Genomic DNA, 27,241 nt, shown 5'->3' on the forward strand with positions numbered 1-27,241 from the left:
GTTGTACTTGGAGGTCCCAGAATGGGAGCAGTGGTGCTCTGAGCCCAAGGAATCAAGTCCAGGCTGGGATTTCAGGCCATGGGGCAGACCCACCACAGAAGAACCTACCCCAGGCAAGGCCTGCCCTCAGCACATGGGCTGATGCAGCCACTGGAGAAGCACTGGCCACTTTTCCCTCCAGTTACCAAATGCAGACTTTTCAGAACAGGACGCAGAGCTGTAGGTCATGGGCAGGTGCCTACCAGCTGGTTCCAGACTCAAATGTGCCGTGGAAGTAGGGAAGCTCTGATGACATCTCTAAATACAGAGTCCAGAAAATCTCCAGACCGCTATTGGGTGACAGGTCGTTAAAGTACCCAGTGACCCACCTGAATTCCCCAAGGCCCCTCAGACTGTAGGTGGATGAGGGCCTTGCCATCTCTGTGGACACCTGGGCTAAATGTAAAGCTGTGGTCTGTGGTCTGGACACGTTTGTAGAGGAGTCCAGGGTGGGCTTCCTCTGCCACCAGGCTGTGCCTCTCATCTGGGCCCCGTCCCTTCTTCCTGAGAGTGGAGGCTGGATTTGATCTAGAGGAGATTGCCATGTTTACTTCTCACAGCAGAAGGACCCGTGGCCTCCACACCTTATTAGTCAGGTGTCCTGAGGAAAGAGCAGGAGACGTTCACGATGTTTGCACATTGCCTCTGGTCCGGCGAATATCCCCTCCGAAGCCTAGACTTTGCTTTTACACTCTCGTGAAGGATCCGGGGATAATCCTCCAGGGAATACATTTGTGCTGCAGATGACAGAGAACTCTGGGCTGGACACAGTCTTGAACCTCCCTCCCCACCACCATCTCCGTGACATCAGAATCCATCTGGGGGTTGTATTTCATAACCGCAGTTCTGATTTTCTTTACATTTGTAACAATAACTCCCATCAGTTGGAAAAGTAAGAATAGAATTTGAAAGGACTGCTGCCAGTCCTTTCGTCCTTCCCCTTCTGAAGTGAGCAGCTCGCTCTGACATTTACCCACCCCAGCTGGTGTATTTAGGGCCACCCCTCTGTTCCAAGGAACTTCTAATTTTTTCCTTTTCACAGTTCAGCTGGTGGAAAGCTGCAGTGCTCAAACGTTTCCTTATAATTAAAGGGACACAGCCAGTTAGGATCGCTACACCCACAGTTTGACCTACTTCTTTTTCACATCTGTTCACATAACACACGCAGGAAAGAACTCAGTTTTCCTGCCAGTGAGTCCAAACCTTTCCACTGGGCTCCGGAAGGCTTGGCTCAATACCTTGCTCCGGGGAAGGCTCGAGAGCTGGAATCCTTGAAACAAAGTGGAAGCTCGATGGGGCTGCCTGCGTGGCCAGGCCCTTAAATGCCCTTGCTGCTTCCTAGCAGGGCCAGTTGATGGCTGTGTCTGGCTGGAATCCCCCAGTTCCCTAACTTTTTGTGTCTGGCTTGTCCCCTGGGGACCATTTGTCATTTGCACTTGCACGCTATCACCCTGTATGGAGTCTTCGCACCCAAACTGCCTTGGGGATTTAATTACTTCAGTGGCGCACGTACCAATAAAAAAAAAAAATCACTGTCGGCCACAGGACATTCATCACACTCTGTAGAAAACCAAGCAGACTCAACAGGAGGGCCTTTCAGACGGGGGAAAGATTCTGATTCCTAGCTTCTGAGGACAGCCCTTACCAACTGGGGGAGTGTAGTCCTGTTTGGAGCGGGGAGGAGAAGGGTAATTATCTTTAAATGCTAGGGGCTAAAGAGTATGGTGATAATGACTGGCTTAGGTTTTCCAAATGGCATTTTGAGTAGGTTTCTTAAGGTGTTTGTTCTACAAAGATATTTAAAGAAGAAGAAAACACACCCAGTACCTTTTAACATTAAGTTTGTGTGAAACCATACATTTGCACAGTTGGATTATTTTTTACATGCATTTATTTGAGCGGGAGTCGGGTTTATGAAGAGGGTAAGTGATACGGGGAGGGGATCGCTGTGGTGTCTGTGAGGATTAGCGTACTCTTTGTAGGGCAGGGGCTATAACGAAAAGAAAGAGCTGGGTGAGAGGACGTAGAAGTGTATGTACAAGAGACCGTGAACCTGTCCGTATTGCTTTCCCTCCAGGCGGGGAGGAGCACCTGTTTGAGAACTCCCCGGGCCTGGATGAAAGGTCCGCCCTTTACTCTGGAGTGCACAAGAAGCCATTTTTCTTTGATGGCTCTCCTGAGAAACCTCCGGAAGATGATTCAGACCCTCTCACCACTTCTCCATCGTCCAGCAGCCTGGATACCTGGGGAGCCGGCCGGAAGTTGGTCAAAACCTTCAGCAAAGGAGAGAGCCGGGGCCTGATCAAGCCCCCCAAGAAGATGGGGACGTTCTTCTCCTATCCAGAAGAAGAAAAGGCCCAGAAGGTTTCCCGCTCCCTGACGGAGGGCGAGATGAAGAAGGGCCTCGGGTCCCTGAGCCATGGGGTAAGTACGGACGGCGTGTGCTTCTATGACAGCCGCCGGCGCAGGCCCCACCTCCTGGTGTCCCTGGAGGAGGTCCAGAGTGTCCGGAAGCAGATCCGCTTGAAGAAAATGGATACTAACTATTCATGTTCCAGAGCTTCTCTCTGCCAGCGTCCCTCCAGAAAAGGAGTCCACAGCACCGCCTGCGACCCGCAGCCGCCCCGGCCGAAACCCAAAGGGGGCGGGGGCTGCGGCGCCCCCAGCAGGAGGGTGCGCGGGCGCCCCGCGGTCAGCGAGTTCAATGTCACCTATGTGGTGGAGCGGAGCCTGTATGGGCACCTGAGCCTGACCCAGCTAGTGCGTCCTGCCTCCGACAGGACCCTGAGCAAGGCCGAGAGGCAGGACCTGAGGCGGTGCTTGCTGGAGGAGGAGGAGGAGACCAAGAGGAAGTGGGCCACCACGGTCGACCGCTGTACTAAAAGGGTTCTCTTGAGAATCCACCAGAAGTCTGTGAGTCACAGAGATGGTCACCAGGACGGCCTTGTCATTTCTGTGAGGTGCAGTCAAGCATTACGGCCTCTCTTCCGTGGCGCCTGGCGCCCTCCCCCTCTTCTGCTCCTCACTTCATGACTTCAGGGTCCATTCCGCCATCACCTCAGACTTCTAACCCTGCTCTCCTTTAGCAATAGCTTCCTTTCCGTTTGGCCTCTTGCCAGTTGAAGCTGTTTGATTTTTAATTGAAACTAAACACCGATGATGATCCAGGGGAGGGCTTTCAGAGTACAGGGGTGGGGTTTGGCCTCCTTCTAGGAGTGGCCGTCTTGATTCTCAGCCATCCGGTCACTTGTCCTCAAAGAAGCTGATTCAAAACAGAAGGACGTTTTGCTCTTAAAAGACATGTTTATTCTTTCAGTTAATTAAAACAATAGAAACTGGCTCACGGAAAGATTGTCATCAACACAATCACAGATTTGGTGATTTTGAAAACATCGTCAAGTACATTTCTTTTATTAGTAGGGCCAAGCAGAAATTTCTTAAATGTAGAGGGGCAAAAAATACTAGAGCTCTTTGGTTTTACTTAAATCTATTTGATAGTCTGTCTTTTTTTTTTTTTTTTAAAGATTTTACTTATTTATTTGAGAGAGAAAGAATGAGACAGAGAGCATGAGAGGGGGGAGAGTCAGAGGGAGAAGCAGACTCCCTGCTGAGCAGGGAGCCCGATGCGGGACTCGATCCCGGGACTCCAGGATCATGACCTGAGCCGAAGGCAGTCGCCCAACCAACTGAGCCACCCAGGCACCCAATAGTCTGTCTATCTTCTTTAAACAGAGGGGTGGACATTTAGAAATGTCTTCCACTGCCCCATAGATTCTTCTGTACGTAGCAGGGAATAAAGTACTTACATTCAAAAATGTTTTTCAGTTTTATTACTGAGTTATTAGAAACCTAGTAAGATTGCTTTTTAGGGTGAGACTTATGTTCAACCTTGAGAATAAAAGCATGAAATTACCACCCAAATTTTAGCTTGCACAGGAACCCATACAACGTGGCACAGAGTGAGGAGTTCTGTGGGCTTCCTGGCCCCCTGTCCCTTGACGCCCTGTTCAGTCCACTGGGACTGCTAGCTGCGTCCCCCTTTAAGGGTCTGAAGGAATAAACTATAGTGCAGCCTCCCACAGGGGATTTTCCTGGGGTTCCTTCACATTCATGCGTCAGATATTCTTCCCCGGACAACTGCTCTAACTTCTATTCATTCAGTCGAGTTCTGCTTCTTGTGGAAATGGAGACCGATTGGTCCATGCCATCCCTAAAATGACCTGCCCTATTCCAAAAGGGTCGGTAGGTCCATCCTAGCCTTTAGGTTTTCCAGATGTTCCCACGTGTTGACTTTCTTGCTAGAGCTTTTTTTTTTTTTTTAAAGATTTTATTTATTTATTTGAGAGAGAATGAGAGAGAGAGAGCATGAGAAGGGGGAGGGTCAGAGGGAGAAGCAGGCTCCCCGCCGAGCAGGGAGCCCGATGTGGGACTCGATCCCGGGACTCCAGGATCATGACCTGAGCCGAAGGCAGTCGCTTAACCAACTGAGCCACCCAGGCGCCCCTAGAGCTTATTTTCTATCTTTTCCCATTTGTACAAATCTTCTAACACCTTAATACTGTGACAACTTCCCTTCTGGTTCTTTCCATACATCATGGTGATAGTTTGTGGTTGGTTCTGTGTTTGTTGTACAATAACAGAATTCTCTTTCTCACTCCTTCAGTTCTGACCCACAGGTCTTCTGTAAAATGCCGTGGCGAACCAATCTTGGTATAATTTATTAACTTGAGAAGGGCTCTGCCCAGTTCATCTGCACATGACCTTGATAGATCAGATCTACTTCTGTTCTGTTAATTGGTTACTCATCCCCATGAACTTAAATCTTGTCATACTGAGAATTTTTCCACCTTGAGTACCTTGAATTCCTCATGCGTCTCCCTCACCTTTATTGCCAGGTTAATAATGTAACCTCTGCAAGACTTTCTAGAAGTTATATTTCCAAGATTTGTGCTAATGAAATTGTGGGCCAGTGATTAATTCTTCACTGACCTTGAGTTATGGACATGGGGCAAGTTTCTTTTCAAGCACCAAGTTTTTTCCTCCCTATAAACATGGTGGTACTGTGTAATCTCTATCCCAGATGTCACCCAAGGCTGGATATTTTTAAGGTACTATGAGCCTGAGGTAGTACTGGACAGTTCTAGTACTTGCTGAAATACGTGTTCAGTACTAAATTAGAAATCTGCACATACCTTTTCCTGTTAAGTGTAACTACACAATCAGGAAGACAAAATTTAATTTTCCAATTATTCAGAGAATGTAAGGGGAAATAAGCATTTGTAACAACAGTTTTTTGGGGTTGTTTGGTTTGGTTTGGTTTTATGGGATTAATTTCCTTGCTTGGTTTACTTTGAACAGCCTTTTCCATCCTTCTCGTCATATCACCTCCACTTTATCTGAAAGTGCACAGTTTCTTTTACTCTTTAAACTTGATCCTTTTGTCTTTCAAAAAATGCCATATTTGCTTGACGAAACCTCAGGGAAATGATAATGCTGTATATTCACTGGAAATGGTCACCTGTCTTGCTTTTTATTTGGTCATTCAGTTTTTGTTTGGGGGAACAGGCATGCATGACATTTTGGAATTTTGTCCATTTTTAAAATTCAACCCCCCACACCCACCCAAAACATGTTTTCAACTGCATGACCATTCCATCGACTGGCTCTCCTCATCCGCAAGCATCTATCCCAAATGTTCTTACTGTTCGCTGTATAGGAGATACAGGAACTTAAAAAAAAAAAAACCTCACTTAGGTTTCAATTATGTAGATCACCAGAGGCGAAGATTGGTTTACTTTCTTTTACTACCCTCTCTACAGTCTGTGTTCTCTGTTGAAGGAGTGCTGTTTCGGGAACTGCTTGATATTACAGAAAAAGCTGAAGATCCGTTCAAGCGATGTTTACTGTTATATTCTTTGTCTCTCCTCCACTGATAAAGAAGAGTCTGTTCCAGACACCTTAGCATATCACTGGGAGAGGTTACAGTTGGTAGCTAAGAAACCCAGTCAACTCTTCACTCTGAGCTTTTTATTTTAGGAATAAATGCCTACAGCTGGCATAAGAAGACATAAATGAGCTTCTAATTTATTGCAGTAAAGTTTCCACATAAATTCTTTCTCAGTTATTTCATATGCATCACAAAGTACGTGCTGGGCTCCAGTGTTGCAGTCGATGCTGGAATTTAAAGCAGGGCAATGCAGAAGCCATAAAATGATGAGGCATCTGGGCGCCATACTGTGTCTGTGAAGCCCTGAGTCACAGGAAAGGAACTAGGATAAAATCACTGCCTTTGCAAAAATGCGAAAATCTATTTGGCATCAGAAGCCGCAAAGGGAAGGTAAACGTTAAAAATTAGCCTTGAGAGGTGGCCATAACCTTGCTTGCCAGGTTGAGGGATTTGGTGTTTTTGAATAAAGCGGTCTTTTTTTTTTTTTTTTTTTAAGATTTTTGTTTATTTATTTGACAGAGCGAGAGAGCGAACACAAGCAGGGGGAGTGGGAGAGGGAGAAGCAGGCTTCCCGCTGAGCAGGGAGCCCAATGCGGGGCTCGATCCCAGGACCCCGGGATCATGACCTGAGCCGAAGGCAGGCGCTTAACGACTGAGCCACCCAGGTGCCCTGGTCTTTCTCTTTTTATAGATTAGAATACAGTGAGGTTGACTATAAGGGAGATCAGATTGCCCATCGATACTTAATACAAAATTAGAATTATGTCCATGGTAGATAACTTTCAACAGCAACGGCAGCTTTGGTGAGGGAGAAAAACCAGTTGTGTGGCCTCCTGAGTTTGGTTATCCCAGAGTGTCCCCTGCAGCACTTCTGTGTTTCCTGGCCCCTCCACTCTGCCGTGCCAGCCCCTCTCACTTCTGGTCCCTTCCTGGATGGAAGCTCCTAGAATGTAAGGTCCACAGCTGAGCTTCAGCCCTTCATTTGCATCTTTAGAACGGCGACTAAGCCTAAACTTGAGTGTGGTCATTGTCGGGACAAGCTGCCGAATCCTCAGAGCAGCCGTGATGAAGAGTGCATTCACAGCGCGTCTGCTCCTCACGGACAAAGTGGAGTTCAGAGTCTAAGTACTTTACCTATCATGCAGCAAGTAAGTGGCAGGACCAGGGCCATCTGTGAGATTCCAGAAACCTTGGCATTTTCCTTCCTGGATGTTTCTGCTTTCTCTATATATCTCAAGTATATTTATTCTAAACAGGCAATGTTTATAGTCTACATTGTGCTTTTCTGGTCATTTCTTCCATCGAACAGCTGTTAACTAGATTTCTTTGAGAAACAAGTAGTATAAAATATTGGCACCCAAATCTGTTATTCAGCTTTTATTACCATTTGCTTAAAAAGTAAGTCAGTTGTAACAGAAATTAATGTGCTTTGAGCCTGTCTTAACAGGTTTTTTTGGGTGGGGGAGGGAGTGGCCATCGAGTAGCTTTTGCTGGAAGAACAACAGAATTCAAAGCAGGTTCTGAAATATAAAATTGCTGAAATGTAAGCAATTCCATAAAGATTGAAACCAACTAGAGGACAAGAAGGTTTTCATTCTTTATAACGTCGTGCTTTTCCTATTGGAATTAAAGAGTGTGGTCAGCAACGGTCACTGAATCAACCTTTTCTTTCTGGGCAAATGTGGTGTCTCCATACACTCTGAGTAAAAGGGTCATAATTAGTTAAGTTGGGCAGTTAGATGGGAAAGTTAGCAGCATTTTTGGCTAGGTCAAGGAAGCAGTGAGTGAGTAATCCTCTTGGCCTGATTGGACTACTCTAAACATAACCTTTTTTCCCCTTCTCAGTGATTGAAAACCAAACCAAACAAGAGTCTGTTAGAGAAGCCTGCTATCAGTGGTAGAGCTATAGAGGATTTCAGACCTGGGTTTCCAGACCACCCTGAGCACATGGGTCCCCTCATCATCACTACTGTGTGCAGCTGGTATCGGAGGACTGGAAAGGGATGATCTGTTGCTAAGCGACAGGGAATCTTAGAGCACCTAACACGTGGGTGGTTTTTTGTTTGTGTTTGTGTGTGTTTTAAACCAGTTGGTTTTTGCACATTAAGGGGATTCTAGACCTCTGAGGTAGGCCCAGTTCCAGTGGCCTCTGGAAGGACAACACGAGGGAAATTTCCTTAAAACATGAATCATGTATTTTTTTTTCTCATCATTTCTTGTTTCCTACTTTCATCCCGTAACGTATTTGTGATTCAGTGATTGTCCTGCAAATGGAAAATGTGTTGGGTTGGTGCACGGTCGGCTGATGTAAACATAACTGGATTATTCCCACCCTCCCCGCTCCTTTCCACAGAGAACCTGCAGTTTCGGAGGATTTGACTTGACGAACCGCTCTCTACACATTGGCAGCAACAATTCTGACGCAATGGTGAGTGTATGTCAGAGGAAAAGCAAAAAAGGTTTGGATTCAAGCAATGTGGCTGACACAGTTGCATGTTTAGTGTCTCTGAGAAACAGTAGTGAGTGACATCGGTGATGCTGCATCGTATATGGAGGAGGCCCTGTTTCACCCGACTTAGAGATGCTCTGCTCTTGCCCGGGGAATGAACAATGACCGCCTCCATCCCCATAGTGCCTTCGCTTCTGGTTCTCTTCAAGTCGCAGACCCAGTCTGGAGTTTGGCTTCTACGGTCCTAGCCGTTTGAGCACACATGCCTGTGTTCACACTCGTTGCAAGTACACGCGACCGGTACACACAGGTGGTGTGTCAGGATGGAGCCCTTGATGGGGGCGAGAGTCTGTGCCCACATTTCTGAGACACCAGTCTGACCACAGGCCAAGTGCATGGCCCTCTAGGAGTCTAGGTCTTTCTGGTCTGGGGTGTCCTGGAATGAACCCAGTCTCCTTGGGCCTGGAGCAGACCAGACTCTTTGGAGCCAAGGTTCTCGTGGCCTCACGCCTTCTGGGTCACCGTGGGGACAGGCCACCCCTGTGGTGTACATACTCTGTTCCTTGAGGTTTTCTTTGTGAGGCTCCAAGGATGTAGGTGAATTTTACCTACTGTTTTGTTTTCCCCTTAGGCATTTTCTCCGAAACAATGAAATTAAAATTCCGTGCTTTATATTTGTGGATATGTCATGTGTCGGCTAAAATACCCATCTGTGATTTTTGAAGTGTTTGAGAATTTCCTGGAAGGATAACAGTATTTTATTTGGATATCAAATTTTATAGATTCATAAACTAGTAATTTTATGTAGTCAATCTTTAATAAAAAATGAGAGAAGAAGAATGATTTCTTTTTCCTTTCTCGGGAAAGTTTTTTTTTTTTCCAATGCAAGATAGAATGAGAGGTGACCAGAAGTCTAACTTGTTCAGAGAAGGAAATGTACATACTCTTAGTACCTGACCACACGGAACTCTAGAGGGATGTAAGTCGATGGGACGTTGGACTTCTGATGACTTGAGATTTGCCATTCTGTTCTTAAACCACTTTCCTAGGGTGATTCAGTAGTATCCTCTTCTTCCCCACTGCCAGGATTATGTGAACATAATCACTCTTTATCAATGAAATGCAGTCCCCTTGGGTAGCTAAAATGATGAGGAAAAGTGTAATTGGAGAAGAATATACTAAGGTTAAAAAAAATAATAAGTGACACACATCTCACTTTAAACAAACATGCAAAAGCCCCTTAGTGAGTAGCTTTTAATTTTAAATCGAAAAGACAAATAACATAGCACTAAGTTAACAGAGGAAAAAATTTCGAGATCCTGGGGGATGCCAATATTTTTCTGAGAGGTAGAACATTAATGGTTTGAATAATAAAACCTGTTTCAGGGCTTCATTTGTCTGTGGTTAAAGGTACTTACAACACTTTGTTTTGCAGAGTAAAGAAGGAGATTTTGTGTACAAAGAAGTTATCAAGTCACCCACTGCCTCCCGCATCTCTCTTGGGAAAAAGGTGAAATCAGTGAAAGAGACAATGAGGAAGAGGATGTCTAAAAAATACAGCAGCTCTGTCTCTGAGCAGGTATGCAACTCCTGAGCCAAGAGCCGAGCCGAGGATGATCAGTCTGAGATCTGAGATGGTGCTAAATACAAAGCATTGGTATTAACCAGGCTCTAGGACCATGGACACAGAAGTTCGATAGACATTTATTCAGAGTCAGTGAACGTTTACAAAGCATTTAGAGTGGTCCATGCTCAGTGCTGAGAATCCACGATTTGGGCCCTGTCTTTTACAGACACACGAGAAAAATACAACACGTAAAGAAACGATTATTCTTAGTGCCATAAGCACTTAACATTTGATACAAAGGAAGGATTTTATTTGCGGAAATAGTCCTTGCTACAAAATGGGTGTTACCAGAATCAAAGCTAAAAAAGCCACTCAAGTTTCCTTAGACAGCAGACTTTTTTTAAAAAGGTGTAGCGGAACTTACTCTAAAAGCTCATAGCAGGTAGTCTCGGAAAGTCTGGCTGCAGGGCTGCCCACAGCAGTTGTTTCTGCAGGGGCATTTTCACTAACTGGACCTCTCTCTCTGTGGCCAATCAGATAGCACAGCATAGAGCCCCTCCAGTTGTCTAATCTCATCAGGAGAAACATGACCAGTTCCTGTCCTAACTAGGTGGGTGGAGGGAATAAAGGCATTTGGAGAGCTGAGCCTTGAGGTGATTTTGACCATTTGCACCTTATAGCATTCACTTTTAGTCTGTTGAGGTACCTGTGTATGGGATGTTTGTCTACTTGGAAGTAGGTAGGTGATGCCGCTCTAGCCACCAAACAAAAACAGGGAAAGCGGACATTTTCGCTCAGCTTGCGCCCTCTGGTGGACACAGTAAGCTCCCATCCAAGCATCCCCCCGTTTGACTCACTGACCACCACCAGCTAGCCGGTGGCCTGCACTGGGATGCAAAGCCCGCACAGTGTCTTCAGCATATTACGGTGGTTCTCATGGAGGGGGGAGGAGGGTCCCCCTCCAATCCCAGGGCAGCTGGGGCTCTTTTTGACAGTCACAACTGGGTGGGGCTGGGGCGGCGTGGTCGCTGCTGGCATCTAGCGGAGGGAGGATGGGGATGCGGGTAAACGTTTTACAGCGGCTCCCCCCAGCAGTTCTCCATCCAACATTCTGACCGTGCCCAGGCTGAGAAATCCTGGCTTGTTAGACCTCCAGGGGGAGTCCGGCTGTGTCCTGTATGTCTGCCCCATGATTATTTCCCTTCTTGTCCCTATGGGCTTGGGAGCAATGGCAGTTCCTAGATTTCCGTCCAGCAGTGAGGCTGCATCTCCTGTGAGGCGGCCGCCGCGCTGGTCACTGAAAGCAGCATCACGCAGTTCAAGCACTTGACTCATAGTTTGCTTTTCCCGTGGATTGAAGTAGCCACTGAAAGCTCTTGGACACGTCCATCCTTTGTGGGTCTCTGCTTGACAGATCAGGAGCGCAGGACTTCAGTGTCCTCTTGAGCTGTGTTCTGTAATTTCACTACTATATAACAGGCTTTGTAGGCTTAGTTCTCTTTGTTAAAGCAGTCATTTCACGTGAGTGGGAGGGAAAAGAGTAAATGATCAGTATAATGCCTTTTGGAGAGAGAAGGCTAATGTTGCAAGGTTTTGTTTTGTTTTTGTTTAACATTTTAGTAGATATATCAGCCATTATGGCAAAGATCTTTGCCCTGTTCTTGCTATATGCCCGGCACCTGGAAGAGTACTTGTTCTTGTAGGTCATCAATAAATACGTGATGAATAAGTTAGTAAAAGCATTTGAGGACATACATTATCAGAGTTGTCTATTTCATATTGCTGTTTTTCAAAATTTGTGTGCTGTCTCCAGAAGTGTTAAAAAAAAAAAAAAAGATAATTGGACAGATGACTTTTTTGATGATTCAGAAAGAGTAGTGAAAACGTATGCAGGAATTCGTACTCTGCAGCTTCAGTTACTTCTCAGTGATGGCACTTCTGTTTATAGTTATATTTGAGCTTGTTTGCTCACTTTCCTTAAATACAAAGCATAAATGTGTTCCGGGGGTGCCTGGCTGGCTCAGTCTGTAGAGCATGTGATTCCTGATCTCAGGGTCGTGAATTCAAGCCCCCTGTTGGGCGTGGAGCTTACTAAAAAAAAAAAAAAAAGTGTTTTGGATCAGAAGCTGCCATTACTGTTGTCCTTAAATGTTTGCAGGACCCGCAGAATCATGTTAAAGCCCTTCTGATGATTCGGCACTAAGTAAATAACAGGTTTCATTTAGATGGTTTTGTGCTCACGTGGCCAAGTAATATGCCAGAAAGTGGTCTGTTTTGGCAAATAAACCATTCTGACTGCAAACGTTTTGAAGCATGATACTGTCTCTCCCTATAGCGCCATCAATCACGTGAGCGTGCTGGGCTTGTGTGTGTAAATCAGCAGCTGCCAAGCTAATGCTACCTAGCCACCCCAAAAGTGAAAAGTACTGCTGAGTCCCTCCTGTCAGCATTCTGACCCGAAAGGGACCTCAAAGCTTTGTACTAACAACACGCAAAAGAAGTAAAAGAAGCAAAAACCAAATGGTGACACAGAGAAATTTTATTGCAGACCAAAAAAAAAAAAAAAGTATTTTGGCTATATATGTGTATTCTAAATTGGTATTTCATTAGCTAATTTCAAGAATTTTTGTAAACAGAAGAAGAATCTGGCCTTTTTTAGGTGTAAATGTTTCTGGTAGATTAAATATTTTCTGATAGTACTTCCAGATCTTTACTGGTAAACTGTACTTGATCTGCATTCGAACTCGTTTTATCACTGGCCTAGAGATGATGCTAGAAGTCTCTAAGCCTTTAATGAAATGTTCTCAGAGCTAGACAGATTTTTCTCGGAGATTTCAAGAGTATCTCTTTGAGCATGAAAAGTGATTGAGTTATGTGAGCAACAACTCTAAACTGAAGCAAGGGTATAGATTAAAAAGGAGGAGAATATTGGGTACGGAATCAAATATGGCTATCAAAATGGATGCGACTGATTTAGTGGAGGGCTCAAGTGCCTTAAATTATAAAACAACATCCATCCACTCTGATGCAACTTAATTTTGTTGAAACCCATTCCAGGACTCGGGCCTTGATGGCATGCCTGGCTCCCCTCCATCTTCACAGCCGGATGGCGAACACATGGACAAGCCCAAGCTCAAAGCCGGAGGTTCTGTGGAGAGTCTGCGCAGTTCTCTGAGTGGGCAGAGCTCGATGAGTACGTCTGATTTGTCATTATACGTGCTTGCAGCTGGAGTCAAAATCAGCCTTTTACTGAGTGTCAGAGTCAGGCACTTTAAAGAGGAGTTAGACCAAGTTCTGGCCCTTAGGGTGCTGTTAGAGATATGTGGGCCGAGAGTCATATTTGATCAGGAGTAGATGTATATAGCAGGGGCACAAAAGAGGGGGTGATGAATTTTGGAGAAAATAGAGAAGGCACCTCAGAGGAAGGATCTGGAGAACGGAGAGGAACAAGTCAAGGGGAAAGGCTCATGAAATGACCAACAGAAGAGGTGGGGGAAGAGAGAATTATAAATATCACACGTAACAAGTGCTGTTCGACCACTCCAGGACTCACTGGGGTGTCGGCTGAGGGTACTGGGGAGAAGAGGGCAATTTAAAGCACCATTTTCAAAGCAACTGGTCTGGGGCAAGTTGCTTGACTTCTCTGAGTTTCCTCATTGGTAAAATGGGGTAAAAACAGTAAGCTGGAGAGGCTCTGACTGTGGGAGGCTTGTGGCGTCCTGCATTAGGGAGTCTGTGTACCACCTGGATTCCCGGTCTACTTAGATGGTTGCTTAGGGATAACAATCCAAAAACTCCGATCCCCTGGCCTCCTAACCTGGCCCCGCTGTGGTTCTGATGTGAGCTGTGCCTTGTGACCTCCCTGCACTGTCCCTGAGTTTCCTGATCTGTGATGGCTTTCATGCCTTTAAGCTTTGCTGTGCAGGAAGTCTGCATGGACCCTTGTCCTTCCTGTTTTTCCCGTGCAGGTGGTCAGACAGTAAGTACCACTGATTCCTCAACCAGCAACAGGGAGAGTGTCAAGTCGGAAGACGGGGATGATGAGGAGCCCCCCTATCGGGGCCCCTTCTGTGGGCGCGCCAGGGTGCACACCGACTTCACGCCTAGTCCCTATGACACAGACTCGCTCAAGCTCAAGGTGGGTCTCTGCCTGGCCTCAGCCCGGCTCTCCATGCCTTTAAGAGGTGGTCTGTTTGCCTTGCTGTTGAATGCTGGGCTCCTGTGGGGCACACTGGCCGGTATCTCGGCTTCGCTGATAAACCGGTCCCCTCTGTACAGAGACCCTAGCATGTCGGACAGAGGTGGGTCATCCCCACTTCATCCCCAGCCCTTCCCTGCGACCGGAGCTTCCTTTTAGAATTCCCGTTGCCCTCCACCCTCCAGTGTCTGTCTTTGTCCAGTTGAAGAAACCTTAACTGTCTTCTCTGTGCGACTGGCGAGTGATGTTTACTGGGACAGATGGAGCTGCTCACAGTTTCTGAAGCGTTTCCAGACCAGGGACTGTGGTGGCATTTGCTTGGTGGGAAGTCTTTCTCTAGGAAGTAGGAGTTCTGGATGATGGCCAGGTGCCCAGCTAGCCATAAGCACCCAGGAAAGACTTGGGCCACACTTCATCTCATGGTTCACGGGGTGGAGGGTAGGAGACCTCGGGACCTCGGGCCTGCATGGAATCTGGCTCTCTGCCAAGCTCCCAGTTATGTATAGTGATTTCAGTAGCTTCCCGTCTGCGTGATGAACACATCTAATTGATGCATGGTTCATGCCTAGAGACGGATCTAATGGAAAGATCTTTGTTCCCTGAGCCACAGAAAGGAGACATCATCGATATCATCAGCAAGCCACCCATGGGCACCTGGATGGGTCTGTTGAACAACAAGGTCGGCACATTCAAGTTCATCTATGTAGATGTGCTAAATGAGGAAGAAGAGAAGCCCAAGCGCCCCACCAGAAGGAGGAGAAAAGGAAGACCACCCCAGCCCAAATCTGTGGAAGATCTCCTTGATCGGATCAACCTGAAAGTCAGTTTTGTCCCATTCCAGTCACACATGGCGCCCTGTTGCCTTCTCCTTTTCCTAAATTAAGCAAGGGCACTTTTAGGGAAGGGGGGGGCGATCTGTGTCGTCCAGCAAGGCAGCCCGTTACTAGGATGAGTATCCGTTACTCTTCAGAAATAGGTACCAGTATGCTAATGCTGCTCATGGCCTCTGCTGAGGTTGACGCACAAGTCCCAGGTCAAAATTTGCTGCTGGCCCCAAGAATAGCTCTCAAAGAGCTGTGAGCACAAAGCCCTGGCGCCCTGCTCACTGGGTTCCCCAGGCTGTGAGGAGTCGCCCACAGGCCCCTGCCCCACAGTTATTCCTAGGATCTAGTACACTGGGGCCACAGAGTAGATTCTGGGTCGTCCTTGCAAATTCTCTGGCTCCCGAGGAAGGCACAGGGCTTTGAGTTGGATTTCAGTAGCTCTGTAAATAAAAGTATTCCTCCACGGTGCGCTGTATGGCAAAAGGCCTCAGTCAGGGCAAAGGCACAGTTAAAATGCAAGCCAGCGGGGTCCATCTCAGCCTGCAAGGTCCATCTTTGTGGCCCATGGTTAATGCGATGCCTTGCCCGCCTGCTAAGCTGGGTGGCTGGGAGGTACAGAACACATTATAAATGAGAGTTACCAACCTTCCAGTTAGCACGAAAGTGACCGTGGAAAGGGGTCAGGGGTTTGAGGCCAGGTGTTGGTCAAGCATCACGTAGCAGCGCTTGCTGACTCACCCCTGGCTTCCTTCCCTTCCCGCCCAGGAGCACATGCCCACTTTCCTGTTCAATGGGTACGAAGACCTGGACACCTTTAAGCTCCTGGAGGAGGAAGACTTGGATGAGTTAAATATCAGGGACCCGGAACACAGGGCTGTTCTCCTGACAGCAGTGGAACTGTTACAGGAATATGACAGTAAGTTCTTCCCCGCACCCGAGCGTCCCTCGTTAGCTCAGCCACACACTCGCGTCCCTACAGTCCCTCCTTTGGTCCTATTCCATCCAGAGCCAGGGTCCGTCTTGTATTATGTCAAATGGCACAAAGGCGTGAAATCCCCCACGTAGCCCTTTCGGTTGATGGGAGAGCAAAAGAAAACCTTACTGCTGGTGCCTTTCCTGGCATGTTTCTAGGTAACATTTGAGGAAAATGCTGCTCCCAGTGACTGAGAAACAAGTTACGTTTCCTTCACATGGTAGAGGCCCCCTTGGGCACTGTCCTCAGGATGCCTGGGGTCAGAGGAAGCTGACGCACTGGAGCGTCCTGCCCAGCCAAGGGCCAGTCCCTTCTCACAGCACTCCAGAGCGGTTCCCTGATGGACTGGGAGGGTTAATGAACAAATGACATTCATCAGCTTTCCCTGAAGCAGCAGGAACTACCTGAGGTGACTGTGGAGAGCAGAGACTGCCGGGGCGAGAGCTCACTTTTACAGTCCATGGGCAGAGTTCAGTAAGCTCCCAGCTTCTATGGAGTCTATTTGAATATACTGTATCCTCTGCTCCATTAACCTGGTCTGATCTTGCTCTTTATTCTTCAATCTGACATCAAAAATACCCCTGAAATTATTCATCACGAGGGGAGTATCCTTTCTAGTTACCGAATTCAAATGCATTTTCTTTCAAGTGCTCTGCTTCGCCAGCTAATAGCATTTCTATTGCTGAAAGACAAACCAAAACCAGGGTTAATGGTGGGGGAAAAAAAATCCATATTACTGAATGTATCAGGCCCAAGACACATGGAAGCGAGTGAGTCAGTACAGTGAAATTCACTTCTCCTTAATCGGTCCTCCCTCTAAGTTAACTAGTAAACAGAGAGGACCACACACCATCCAATAGATGTCTGAACCCTAGATAAACATACTGCCTTCAGGGATAGATTTGAAGAGAATTGTGCTTCATATCGGGTCTCTTTGGTAGGGGAGCTGTCTCTTGGGGAGGGGGCGTGTGGCCAGGTTGTGGACAGAGAGCCTCCTGGCCCAGGGCCGGGTGTGGCCAGCCAGCTCTGTTAATGAACGTTAAGTCATCTGCTCTCCTGGACCACATCTGCTCTTCCTCAGCCACTGAGAACAGGTGGTTTATAAACCCTGTCCGTTATGTTTCCTGTAGCATTCAGAGCATAGGAGCGAAGCTACACCCTGAGGATAAGACAGGGTGGATCTGTGCTTAGTCCTTTTCCTGCCACATTGGCTCAGATCCATTGCCCCTCGGGGGAGCAGGTCCTGAGGTCTGCACCAAGGGATATTTTATAGGAGGGAATCTGCCTATCATGATGCATACTCAGAAGTCTAAGGAGGGCTCTTTGCTTCTTTATAAATACCATTTCACATCTGTGCCATGCCATTGCTCAGACTATTCCTAATGCACAAAGCAGCCCTTCCTTTTTCTGGTTCTCAAAGGCTTCGGGGGCTCCGGGGTGCTGATCAGTGCCAATGGTCTGGGTCCAGACATATCCCAGGATTGTAAGACTTTACATTCAGTGCAGTTAAATTGTATTTAAGTAACTGATAACCTAAAGGAACACCATAGATCTCTGTCAAACTAAATTTCTATGCGCTAGATCGATCCAGAGATCTACTGAGATCTTGCAGATTTTCTCGCTCAGCTACCCACAAGAGCAAGAAGCACATCTCCAGCGTGAGCTGGCAGTCAGACCCACCAGTCTCTCTCATTGCACATCTGTGCAGGGGGAATGCAGGCCTTCGTACAGGGTGCCATTTAATCGTCTGATAGCATTTCCTTGCACTGACACCAAAACCACTGTCTTAGGTCTGCCAAAAAAAAGCTCTTTTTAAAGAATTGTAATAAGAATTTTAATCAGCAATTATTTCTAATATACAGAAAAGTACAGAGATAGGAACAAATCCACATATCTACTTCTTAAATCTAACTAAAGCTAACATTTTGGCATATTTGCTTCAATTCTGTTTTAAAGAACTACAAAGAACCGTTGGAAGCTCACTGAAAGGCCGGCTATCCAAGAATCCCATTCCCTTTCCTCTTCCTTCCCGAGGTTATTCTTCCTCCCTGTGTGTATGTGAGATGGGGGAGGGCTTCAGGTCCAAGTTCAGGTCATGCCCACACAGGGTTTCAGCCCCCAAACCCAGTCCTCTGAGCTTACTTGACTGTGAGAATTTTCATGGTCCCAGCTCACCTTCTTTCTTCTCCTTTGTACCTTGGCATTCATGCTAGTTAGTGGGGGAGAGGATGTGGCCTTGAATCTGCCATTCCATCTAAGAGCTCTCCCTAATCAAAGAGGGCAAGTTACTTGGTAAATACTGGCTTTTAGTGTGAGGGACTTTTCCTAAACTTGATAGTTGGGGTCCTGCTAAGTAGCTGCTGAATGGATCTTTCAGGAAGTGACCATAGCCCCTCGATGTAGGCCTCAGGACCATATCCTCTGAACTGGCTTTCAGGCACCCCGGCTGTGTCGGATGAGGCTGGCAGCCCCAAAGATGCAGACACAGTCTGCATCTTCATACAGTGACGGGGACAAGCGTTCTCTTTTATTCCCATCGGTCAGCACTTTGGAGTGTGTTTTGGCTGAGGCGGTACACTGAACTGTCTCGCTAAGGACAAGCTACATTGATTCCTCTTCCTGGGTTGTAACTGATAGCTCAAAGCCCTCATTTTACACGTATCATTTTCCTAAATAACATACTAGACGAGGACAAAGGCCACTTCAAATCCACAGGCTCTTCCACATAATGAGGATAACACTCTAGAATGTTCTACTTTGTGTGTGGGGGTGGGTGAAGGTTTTGCTGTTGTGCTTCCAATTAATTTTTCATTAGTCATTTAAAAAATAGCACTTCTTAATTTGGGATTCTACTATAAGGGCTTCCTCTGCCAGGATTCTTGTGAGAAATGCCAACAGGAAGTGGAGAGTGGGCAGGAGGGACAGTTGGTGCGTGGCGGAATGGTGGTCATCTGCCTTCCTACCATACATTTTTTAATGACCGGAGAAACGGCATCAGATTTCTGGTTTTTTTATTTTTCCCTGATGTATGTGGTCGGGGGAGGGGCAGTGAAGAGAAAGGAAAATAAATTAAAGCCATTTATGCAGAAACTGTTTTCTTGGTTTCTCTTTTATGTGACCAAGTACTTTCTCTGCATAATACAAAGATGTCCTTCCTAACCTCGCTCCCATGAAGGCCTTATGTGCCCTCTTTATAGAATGTGCAGGTGATGTGACTGAGTGATGAAGGGCGCCACCCCACCCCCCGACCTTATTTCCCAGGGGATTGACTTGAGGCACTTTCCCTGGACAGAAACACCAGGTACTTCTCTCTAAGGGTTCTTTCAGTCACCCAGTCACCCACCTGAAGAGTGTTCATGACTCAGTGTCCAAGTGAGGGGGCTTCCTGAACTTGCCCTGTCTGAACCTTTGTGTACAGGGAATAGAAATGCTGACCCCAAACAAAGGGAGAGGGCAAAAAGGAAAGAAAAGCTCCTAACACACAACAAAAACAGAAGGATTTAACCTGTGCCCCCCCATTCACGAGCCTTACTCCTGTTGAGAGACTACAAGAACCAGCGCTTGTCACCAAGACCTAAGAATGCTCCCAGATTGTAATGAAATTCAGTGTTTCATTTACCACTTACTTTCACATTGGCTTCCAAATTGGGAAAGCTGGTGACAAATAACTTGGAAGACAAATATTAAGGTAACCTGCCTGTGAAAGGGGCATAGTCACTCCTGCCTTCCAGTCCGTGGTACCACCTCTCAGAAAGCTGCCCTGACTGCTCACACAGTGCTCTGAATTCTCCCGCTTCCTGACTGGCCTGAACCCGGAGTCATCCTCTGGGTAATTTAAAAGACACTGATGACCTGCGACTCCATACTCTCCCTCTGAATTTATCATCATGGTATACTTTATAGAAAATATGTTCTGATCTCATCCGTTCATTTTTATTTCATTCACTTTAAAAGAGCTCTCTTCCAGAAGTTCAAGGCTTAAAAATGTGGATAGCAGGATAAAATCAGGATTTGGTTGACTTTGAAACCTTTGCTTTTACTTCCCCTTATGATTCCATGCTGTGTGTTTACCTTCTTTAGGTAACAGCGACCAGTCAGGATCCCAGGAGAAGCTGCTGGTGGACAGCCAGGGCCTGAGTGGATGCTCTCCGCGAGACTCAGGATGCTATGAAAGCAGTGAGAACCTGGAACACGGTAATGTCCACACAGATAATTATGAGTGCGCCTTAATATGCAAGCCACTTGGGTCATTTATGACTCCTTTTCTTCCTAAGCCTGAGCCATGCTTTTGGGGATACTGGCAATAGGGAGAAGAATTTTTCCAGGATTACTGGTGCTTAATTAAGATTCTTAAAAGGACTGAACATCTCTCAAGAAACTAGGTAACGGACGTTTTTGAGAAACGAGCCTTCCATCCCAGTTTGCACATAAATGAGAGTTTAAGACACTTGTGTGTCAAAGATAGGACCCTCAACTTCCCATTGCCCTGAAGCTCTCAGCGCCTTAGCCCCAGGGTACATCATGGAAAGGGCCGTGGGGTCTAGAACCAGAAGTCCTGGTCCTGGAGGCTTTGAAACCTGAATAGAGCATTTACAAGCCCAAGACTTTGGTCAAATGACTTCATAGCCTCTGAGCCCCCTCACCACTGAAATAGTAAATGAGTTCCTTTCTTACAGATGGTTCTAAGAGCTAAACAAAGTAATGATATATTAATACCTAGCATTTGTAAAACATGGACTGCAAACTGGGCAGTCAGCCCAAGCGCAGCGGCCCTCGGTGTTGGGACACTGCCCAGGGAAGCAGGCTTATTGGTGTCTTGTGGATCACGGCTGCAGGCGCCCCTTTGGTGTACCACGCCAGAATCTAGCTGTTCATCAAAGATGACGGTGCAAAAGCATCTGAATTCATTCCGAAATAAAGTAAAAAGACGGACTTTACCCTAACGGTCTTTGCTTCCTTTCTGTGGAAGCTACATCTCTGAATAAATACAGGCTATATGAGTAAATCTTAAAATACTACATTTTTGTTTTTTAAAAAAATCTCAAAACTTCAGGCCAGCTAGACATCACCCAACTACACACATCTAATACGGTACTTCCTTGTCCCTCAGAGAGCATGACTGGGGCTCAGGGACAGTCCCTAGACTTCACATCAGTAGGCCAGGCCCACCCATGGTCTCCTCACTGGAAGGAGAATGTTTTTGCCCGTAGCTGGAGTATGGAGTGCCGGACTCACGGCAGATGACAAACGCAGTCCAAATCGGTGGTTCATAATTATACGCACATAGAAGATGTTCAGCAGATAGGTTTCGGCACCACACGATCAGCCATAAATTTCACTTTGAAAAGCAGCACGACAGGATGCGAGCAAGGTACAAAATTGCCAGAAGTCCACAACTCATGCCACACAGCACTGCAAAAGCAAGATGTTTTCAAAATAGATGTGACTTTTTTTTTTTTTTCATCTTTTCTGTCTGGTCCACTTGACAGTTAAGAACATGGTATCTCCGCGCCCCCCGCCCCCCCGCACCTTGCTTATTCAAATCTTAAACCAAGCTGTTCTGGTTCCCACTAGGGAAGTATTTCCACTGATTGCAGAGATGAATGTGAGGTGTGTTTAAAGGAGCCCGTGTTTGTCAGGCAGCCTGTAAGCCCTGCTGGTCTGTGGCGTCTTTGCCCTGAGCCACCCCTACATTTCAGCTTTGATCTTTTTATAAATGAGGCGTCATTAAAAAGGATACTCTCGCTTTGGAAATACCTGATTTGAAAGTACGATTTTCTGAAAAAGGAGGATTCTGTTACCATGATGGCCTCGGCAATGATCGCTTCCTGTCTGACTTTCCTACCTCCTAGTCGTTAGTCTCTGCTCCTCCCGACTGCTGTGAGGCCAATAAACTGCATCCAAAATACCTGCAGCTGTAAAACCTAAATTGTGTGTCTCCTATGTCCTTGTCTCTTCACAGTAAAAACCAGCATTTGAGTGTTGGGAGCTATTAGGTCCTTAAGGAAAACAGTTTACCAGGTAGGTCATCCATCAGGGTCACAAAAGCAGCAGTATTGTAAACGCCCCCGCGATATGGCCTGAGTGCGGAGCAGTTACTGAGACAGAGGGTGAGCTGAAGGCTACGTGTCTTGTTTCCTCCCTGTCCTAACGGGGAGGCAGTCAGTAGGGAATTTCAGGAAGCGTCCGGGTCTCAGACAGGCGGCTTACGTGGAGTGGGGTCCGGTGCATCCCCTTTTTACCACGGGTGGCTTGGGCTTCCTGTTGTGGCCCCCAGACTCCTCCTATTAAGCAAGATGAGAGACAGCAGTAAAGGGTCCCCTGAAGTTCTGTCAAACACATGAAGATCATCGTGAAAAATGCCCAGGGTTGATAGTTTTTAGCTGTCGTTGGAATCCTATCAAGTAGCCCATGCGTTAAAATATTGAGCACCCACTGAAGCAAAGCTTTTTAAACTGCAGGTTGCAGTTTCATTAGTGGATTGTAAAATCAGTTTAGAGGGTCATGAACAGCAGTTTTGAAAACAGAATAGAAAATACCAGGGTGTGTTCCAAAGGTAAGACTGAAAGTGTTACTGTAATCTTTGTTTCGGTGTAAATGTCTCTCTGTGCACGTGTGTGTACTGACTGAATGTAAAATGTGTCTCTTACTGTAGGTCAGAATTTAAACAAATAGTTTGCGAGCCATTATGGGCTCTCAAACCAGGGCGGGGGGGGCAGACTTTAAGGAGGTACTCACTCTCAGGTACTCACCTGTACCTGCCTGACCCTGACAGCAATCTCCTCCACCAGTGCCCCTAGGCGCTTTGCTCACCTCACCCTAATCCCAACCTGATGAGCATTTTGGGGACCTCAAAATTTGATCCATGAACTCTGCCGAAGTGTTTTATCAATTTGGGAAGATAGTGGTTCTCCCGAAACCCTAGTGTTACAGCAGCCTCAGTTAAGATGGGACTGAAAACCCACCTAGAGGACTTCTGGGAAGATGGCAGAGTAGGAGGCTCCTGAGCTCCCCTTGTCCCATGGACACAACTTAGGTAACAGCCACATTAGTGCATCCAACCCAGAAAATAATCCAAATATGGGCAAAACAGACTTTCCAGTTAACTGTCGAGAGAAGGACATATTAAAAAGGTAGGAGGGGTGGAGACATGGTCAGGAACCAAACTCCTGGTGAGACTAACCACAAACAAGAGGGACACCAAATGCACCAGAGAACAGACCCCACACCACGCACCCCTAGGCACGGGGGATCAGCAATGAAAGATGGCTTTGAAAACCAGTGGGTTTCGAGTTTGTGGGTTTTTAATAACCAGCTGGGCTTAACTCCAGGTACTTCGAAAATCAGTGGCTCAGCTCCAGGAGGGCCGAGGGGGATAGGAAATAGTCCTCTCTCTTTCCTAAAGAGCTAGCATAACAAGCCTGCTGAGATACGGCATAGAAGCAGCAGTCTGAAAAGTACCTGGGGTAATCTCAGAATGGGTGCTGGAGGGACAGGGATCTTTAGGAGACTTCTCTAAGAACAAAGAGCCAGCTGGTGCCATCGCCTCCACCCTCACCTGGACCACCTGCAGGAAACAGGGTGAACACTCTCCACCTACCTTGCTAACACCACGTACCCTGCCCCCGTGTTCTCCTGTGGACTTGCCCCATCCAAACCACCTCAGTTGGCAGGACTCCCTCCAAAGCGGATCTTGCCAGGCCTCATCCTAGAAGCAGCCCTAGCAGGGACTGCTGTCTCTCCCAAGTGACTCCTGCCTCGCAGAGAGAGAAGATAACCACACACCCCAATATACTCAGTCCCAGCAGCCAAACCTTATAACCAGCAGTGCGGGGTGAGCGCCCTGTGGATCAGTGGATCAATGCATCTGCAGTGCTGGCAAGCATCTGGCCTGAATGCCAGCCCTGCCCACCAACAGAAGCTTCTCAGGACAACACAGGGAGAACCCCCCTGCAGCTGAGCATGACAGCAGCCCTTGCAAGTGGGCTGAGGACAGGCATCTGGTCTGACTGCAGACACCACCCAACTGCAAGCCCATGACCACCCCAGACTGACTCTTAGCATAGGGATCAAACCCAGCCCACAACAGCCGACTGGACTGAAGGCAAATGAGGCTCAGCACAACAGTAGGGTAGGGTACATGCTGTCCACACAGAAGACTGTCAAATAAGACACCCCTGAGGCTCCTGGTTGAGGTGAACAGGGGACCACAGGCCTCTTCTTCATAAGGCTACATCAGGAGACATAACTGACTTTCCTAATAAGAAACGAATGCAGAGTTAGACAAAATAAGGAGACAGAAGAATATGTCCCAAATGAAAGAACAGGACAAAACCACAGCCAAAGAGCTAAATGAAACAGATAAGCAATACACCTGATGAAGAATTCAAAATAATGATCATAAAGATACTTACTGGATTTGAGAAGAGTGGAGGATCTCAGACCTTCAACAAAGATAGATAGAAAATATGAAAAAGAACCAGTCAGGGATGAACTCAGTAACTGAAATTAAAAACACACTAGAAGCAATCAGTAGTAGATTAGAGGAGACAAAGAATGGATCAGCAAGCTGGAAGACAGTACTGGAAAGCAACCAGGCTGAACATCAAAAAGACAAAGGAAAAAGGAGAATAGGTTAATGGAACTCAGGGACATAATCAAGCGTAATAACTTCACACTAGAGGGATCCCAGAAGGAGAGAGAAGAGGGGGGCAGAAAGTTGATTTTAAGAAATAATAGCTGTGGGGCGCCTGGGTGGCTCAGTCGGTTAAGCATCTGCCTTCGGCTGAGGTCATGATCTTCAGGTCCTGGGATCGAGCCCCACATTGGGCTCCCTGGAGCTCAATGGTGAGTCTGCTTCTCCCTCTACCTCTGTGATCTCTCTTGCTCTCACTCTCTCTCTAGTAATAAATTAAAAACAAAACAAAAAGAAGAAAGAAATAATAGCTGAAAACTTCCCTAAAGTGGGGAAGGAAACAGACATCCAGATCCAGGAGGCAGAGACAGCCCCCAACAAAATCAGTCCAAGGAGGTCCACACCAAGACACATAATAATTGGCAAAAAATTAGTGACAACGAGAATTTTTAAAGCAGCACGAGAGAACAGTTAACATATAAGGAAAACCCCGTAAGGCTGTATCAGCTGATTTTTCAGCAGAAACATTGCAGGGGCCAGAAGGGAGTGGCAGGATATATTCAAAATGCTGAAAGGGAAAAAACAAAAACTTGCAACCAAGAATACCCTACCCAGCAAGGCTATTATTCAGGACAGAAGGAGAGAGAAAGCATTTCCCAAACAGAAATTAAAGGAGTTCATCACCACTAAAACCAGCCTTACAAGAAACACTAAAGGGAATCCTTTTAGTGGAAAGGAAACACCCTAATCAGGAGTAAGAAAATTATGAAAGGAAAAAATTTCACAGGAAAATACAAACATAAAAGTAGATCAATCACAAAACCAGTATGGAGGTTAAAGCACAAAAGCAGTAAAATCAGTTGTATCTATAAAAATCAGTCGAGTGATTCACAAAAGATGTAAAGTATGACATCATACACATAAAACATGGGGGTGGGGGGAAAACATGGGGTTGGGGGGGCAAGTAAAAATTTAGTACTTTTAGAATGATTTCAAACTTAAGTGACCATCAACTTAATATAGACTGTTATGTGCACAGAAAGTTATATATCAAACTAATGGTAACCACAAATCAAAAACCTGTAATAGATATGTAAAAATAAGGGAAAGGAATCCAGGCATATCACCAGAGAAGGCTATCAAACCACAAGCGAAGAGATTAAGAGAAGAAAGAAACAGAACTAAAACAACTGTAAAACAAGTAACAAAATGGCAATAAGTACATACTTAATAATTACTTTGGGGTGTTTTGTTTTTTAAAGATTTTACTTAGAGCACGCAAGAGCAAGCACAAGTGGGTGAGGGGCAGAGGGAGAAGCAGACTCTCCCCTGAGTAGGGAGCCCAACATGGGGCTCGATCCTGGGACTCTGGGATCATGACCTTAGCCGAAGGCACACACTTAACCAACTGAGCTACCCAGGCCACCCCAGTAATTACTTTGAACGTAAACGGACTAAATTCTCCAATGAAAGACATGGGGTGACGGAAAAAAGCAAGACCCATCTATATGCTACCTACAAGAGATTTATTTCAGACCTAGACACATACAGAGTGAAAGCGAAAGGATAGAAAAACATTTTCATGCAAATGGAAGTGAAAAGAAAGCTGGTGTAGCAATATTTATATTGGAACAAATAGACTTTAAAATGAATGGTGTAACAAGAGACAAAGAAGAACACTACATAATGATAAAGGGAACAGTCCAGTAAGAGGATATAACAATTGTAGAAATATATCCACCCAAAGTGGAAGCACCGGAATATATAAAGCAATATTAACAGACATAAAGGAAGAAATGGGCAGTAATACAATAATAGTAGGGGACTTGAACAACCTACTTACATCGATGCATAGATCATTTAGACAGAAAATCAACAAGGAAACAGTGGCTTTGAATGACACATTGGATCAGATGGACCTAAAAGATATATTCAGAACATTCCACCCAAAAACAGAATACACATTCAAGTGCACATGGAACATTTTCCAGAAGAGATCACATGTTAGGCCACAAAACAAGTCTCACCAAATTCAAAAAGGTTGAAATGATTTCAGGCATTTTTTCCAACCACAAAAAATCTGGAAAGAGCACAAATACATGAAAACTAAATAACATGCTTTTAAACAAAGAATGGGTCAACCAAGAAATCAAAGAGGAAATCAACAAATACATAGAGACAAATGAAAATGAAAACACAGTGGTCCAAAATCTTTGGGATGCAGCAAAAGCTGTTCTAAGAGGGGAGTTTATAGCAACACAGCCCTACCTCAAGAAGGAGGAAAAATCTCCCATATCCTAACCTTATATCTAAAGGAGCTAGACAAAGAGGAAGAAAGCCCAAAGCCAGTACAGAAAGCAAAGGTTAGAGCAGAAATAAATGAAATAGAGACTAAAAAAATGGAACAGATGAATCAGGAGCTGGTTCTTTGAAAAGATCAGGAAAATTGATAAATCTTTAGCCAGACTCAACAAAAAGGACTCAAATCAGAAATGAAGGAGAAAGAACTGACACCACAGAAATACAATAGATGAGAGAATATTATGAAAAATTATATGCCAACAAATTGGACAACCTAGAAGAAATGGATAAGTTCCTAGAAACCTAAC

General features: G+C 46.0%; 1 protein-coding gene and 1 long non-coding RNA gene across 11 annotated transcripts in view; one reads left to right on the forward strand and one right to left on the reverse strand.

The window, feature by feature from the left end:
• Positions 1-27,241, forward strand: part of SASH1 (SAM and SH3 domain containing 1) — a 234,878-nt gene that overhangs the window by 196,761 nt on the left and 10,876 nt on the right. For all 9 annotated transcript variants that reach the window (XM_081829122.1, XM_081829125.1, XM_081829119.1 and 6 more), the window contains 8 exons: positions 2,117-2,463; positions 8,340-8,414; positions 9,871-10,014; positions 13,060-13,195; positions 13,971-14,140; positions 14,811-15,020; positions 15,790-15,940; positions 20,078-20,191. In XM_081829122.1, the coding sequence (XP_081685248.1) occupies positions 2,117-2,463; positions 8,340-8,414; positions 9,871-10,014; positions 13,060-13,195; positions 13,971-14,140; positions 14,811-15,020; positions 15,790-15,940; positions 20,078-20,191 (1,347 nt within the window). The remainder of the gene's footprint in view (positions 1-2,116; positions 2,464-8,339; positions 8,415-9,870; positions 10,015-13,059; positions 13,196-13,970; positions 14,141-14,810; positions 15,021-15,789; positions 15,941-20,077; positions 20,192-27,241) is intronic.
• LOC145723132 (uncharacterized) overlaps positions 1-27,241 on the reverse strand; it is a 217,110-nt gene that overhangs the window by 151,954 nt on the left and 37,915 nt on the right. The gene's annotated exons all lie outside the window — the stretch shown is intronic.

The sequence above is a fragment of the Leptonychotes weddellii genome, chromosome 8 (genome assembly GCF_054177405.1).
Source record: "Leptonychotes weddellii isolate Sample4059 chromosome 8, ASM5417740v2, whole genome shotgun sequence".
Taxonomy (NCBI): Eukaryota; Metazoa; Chordata; class Mammalia; order Carnivora; family Phocidae; genus Leptonychotes; species Leptonychotes weddellii.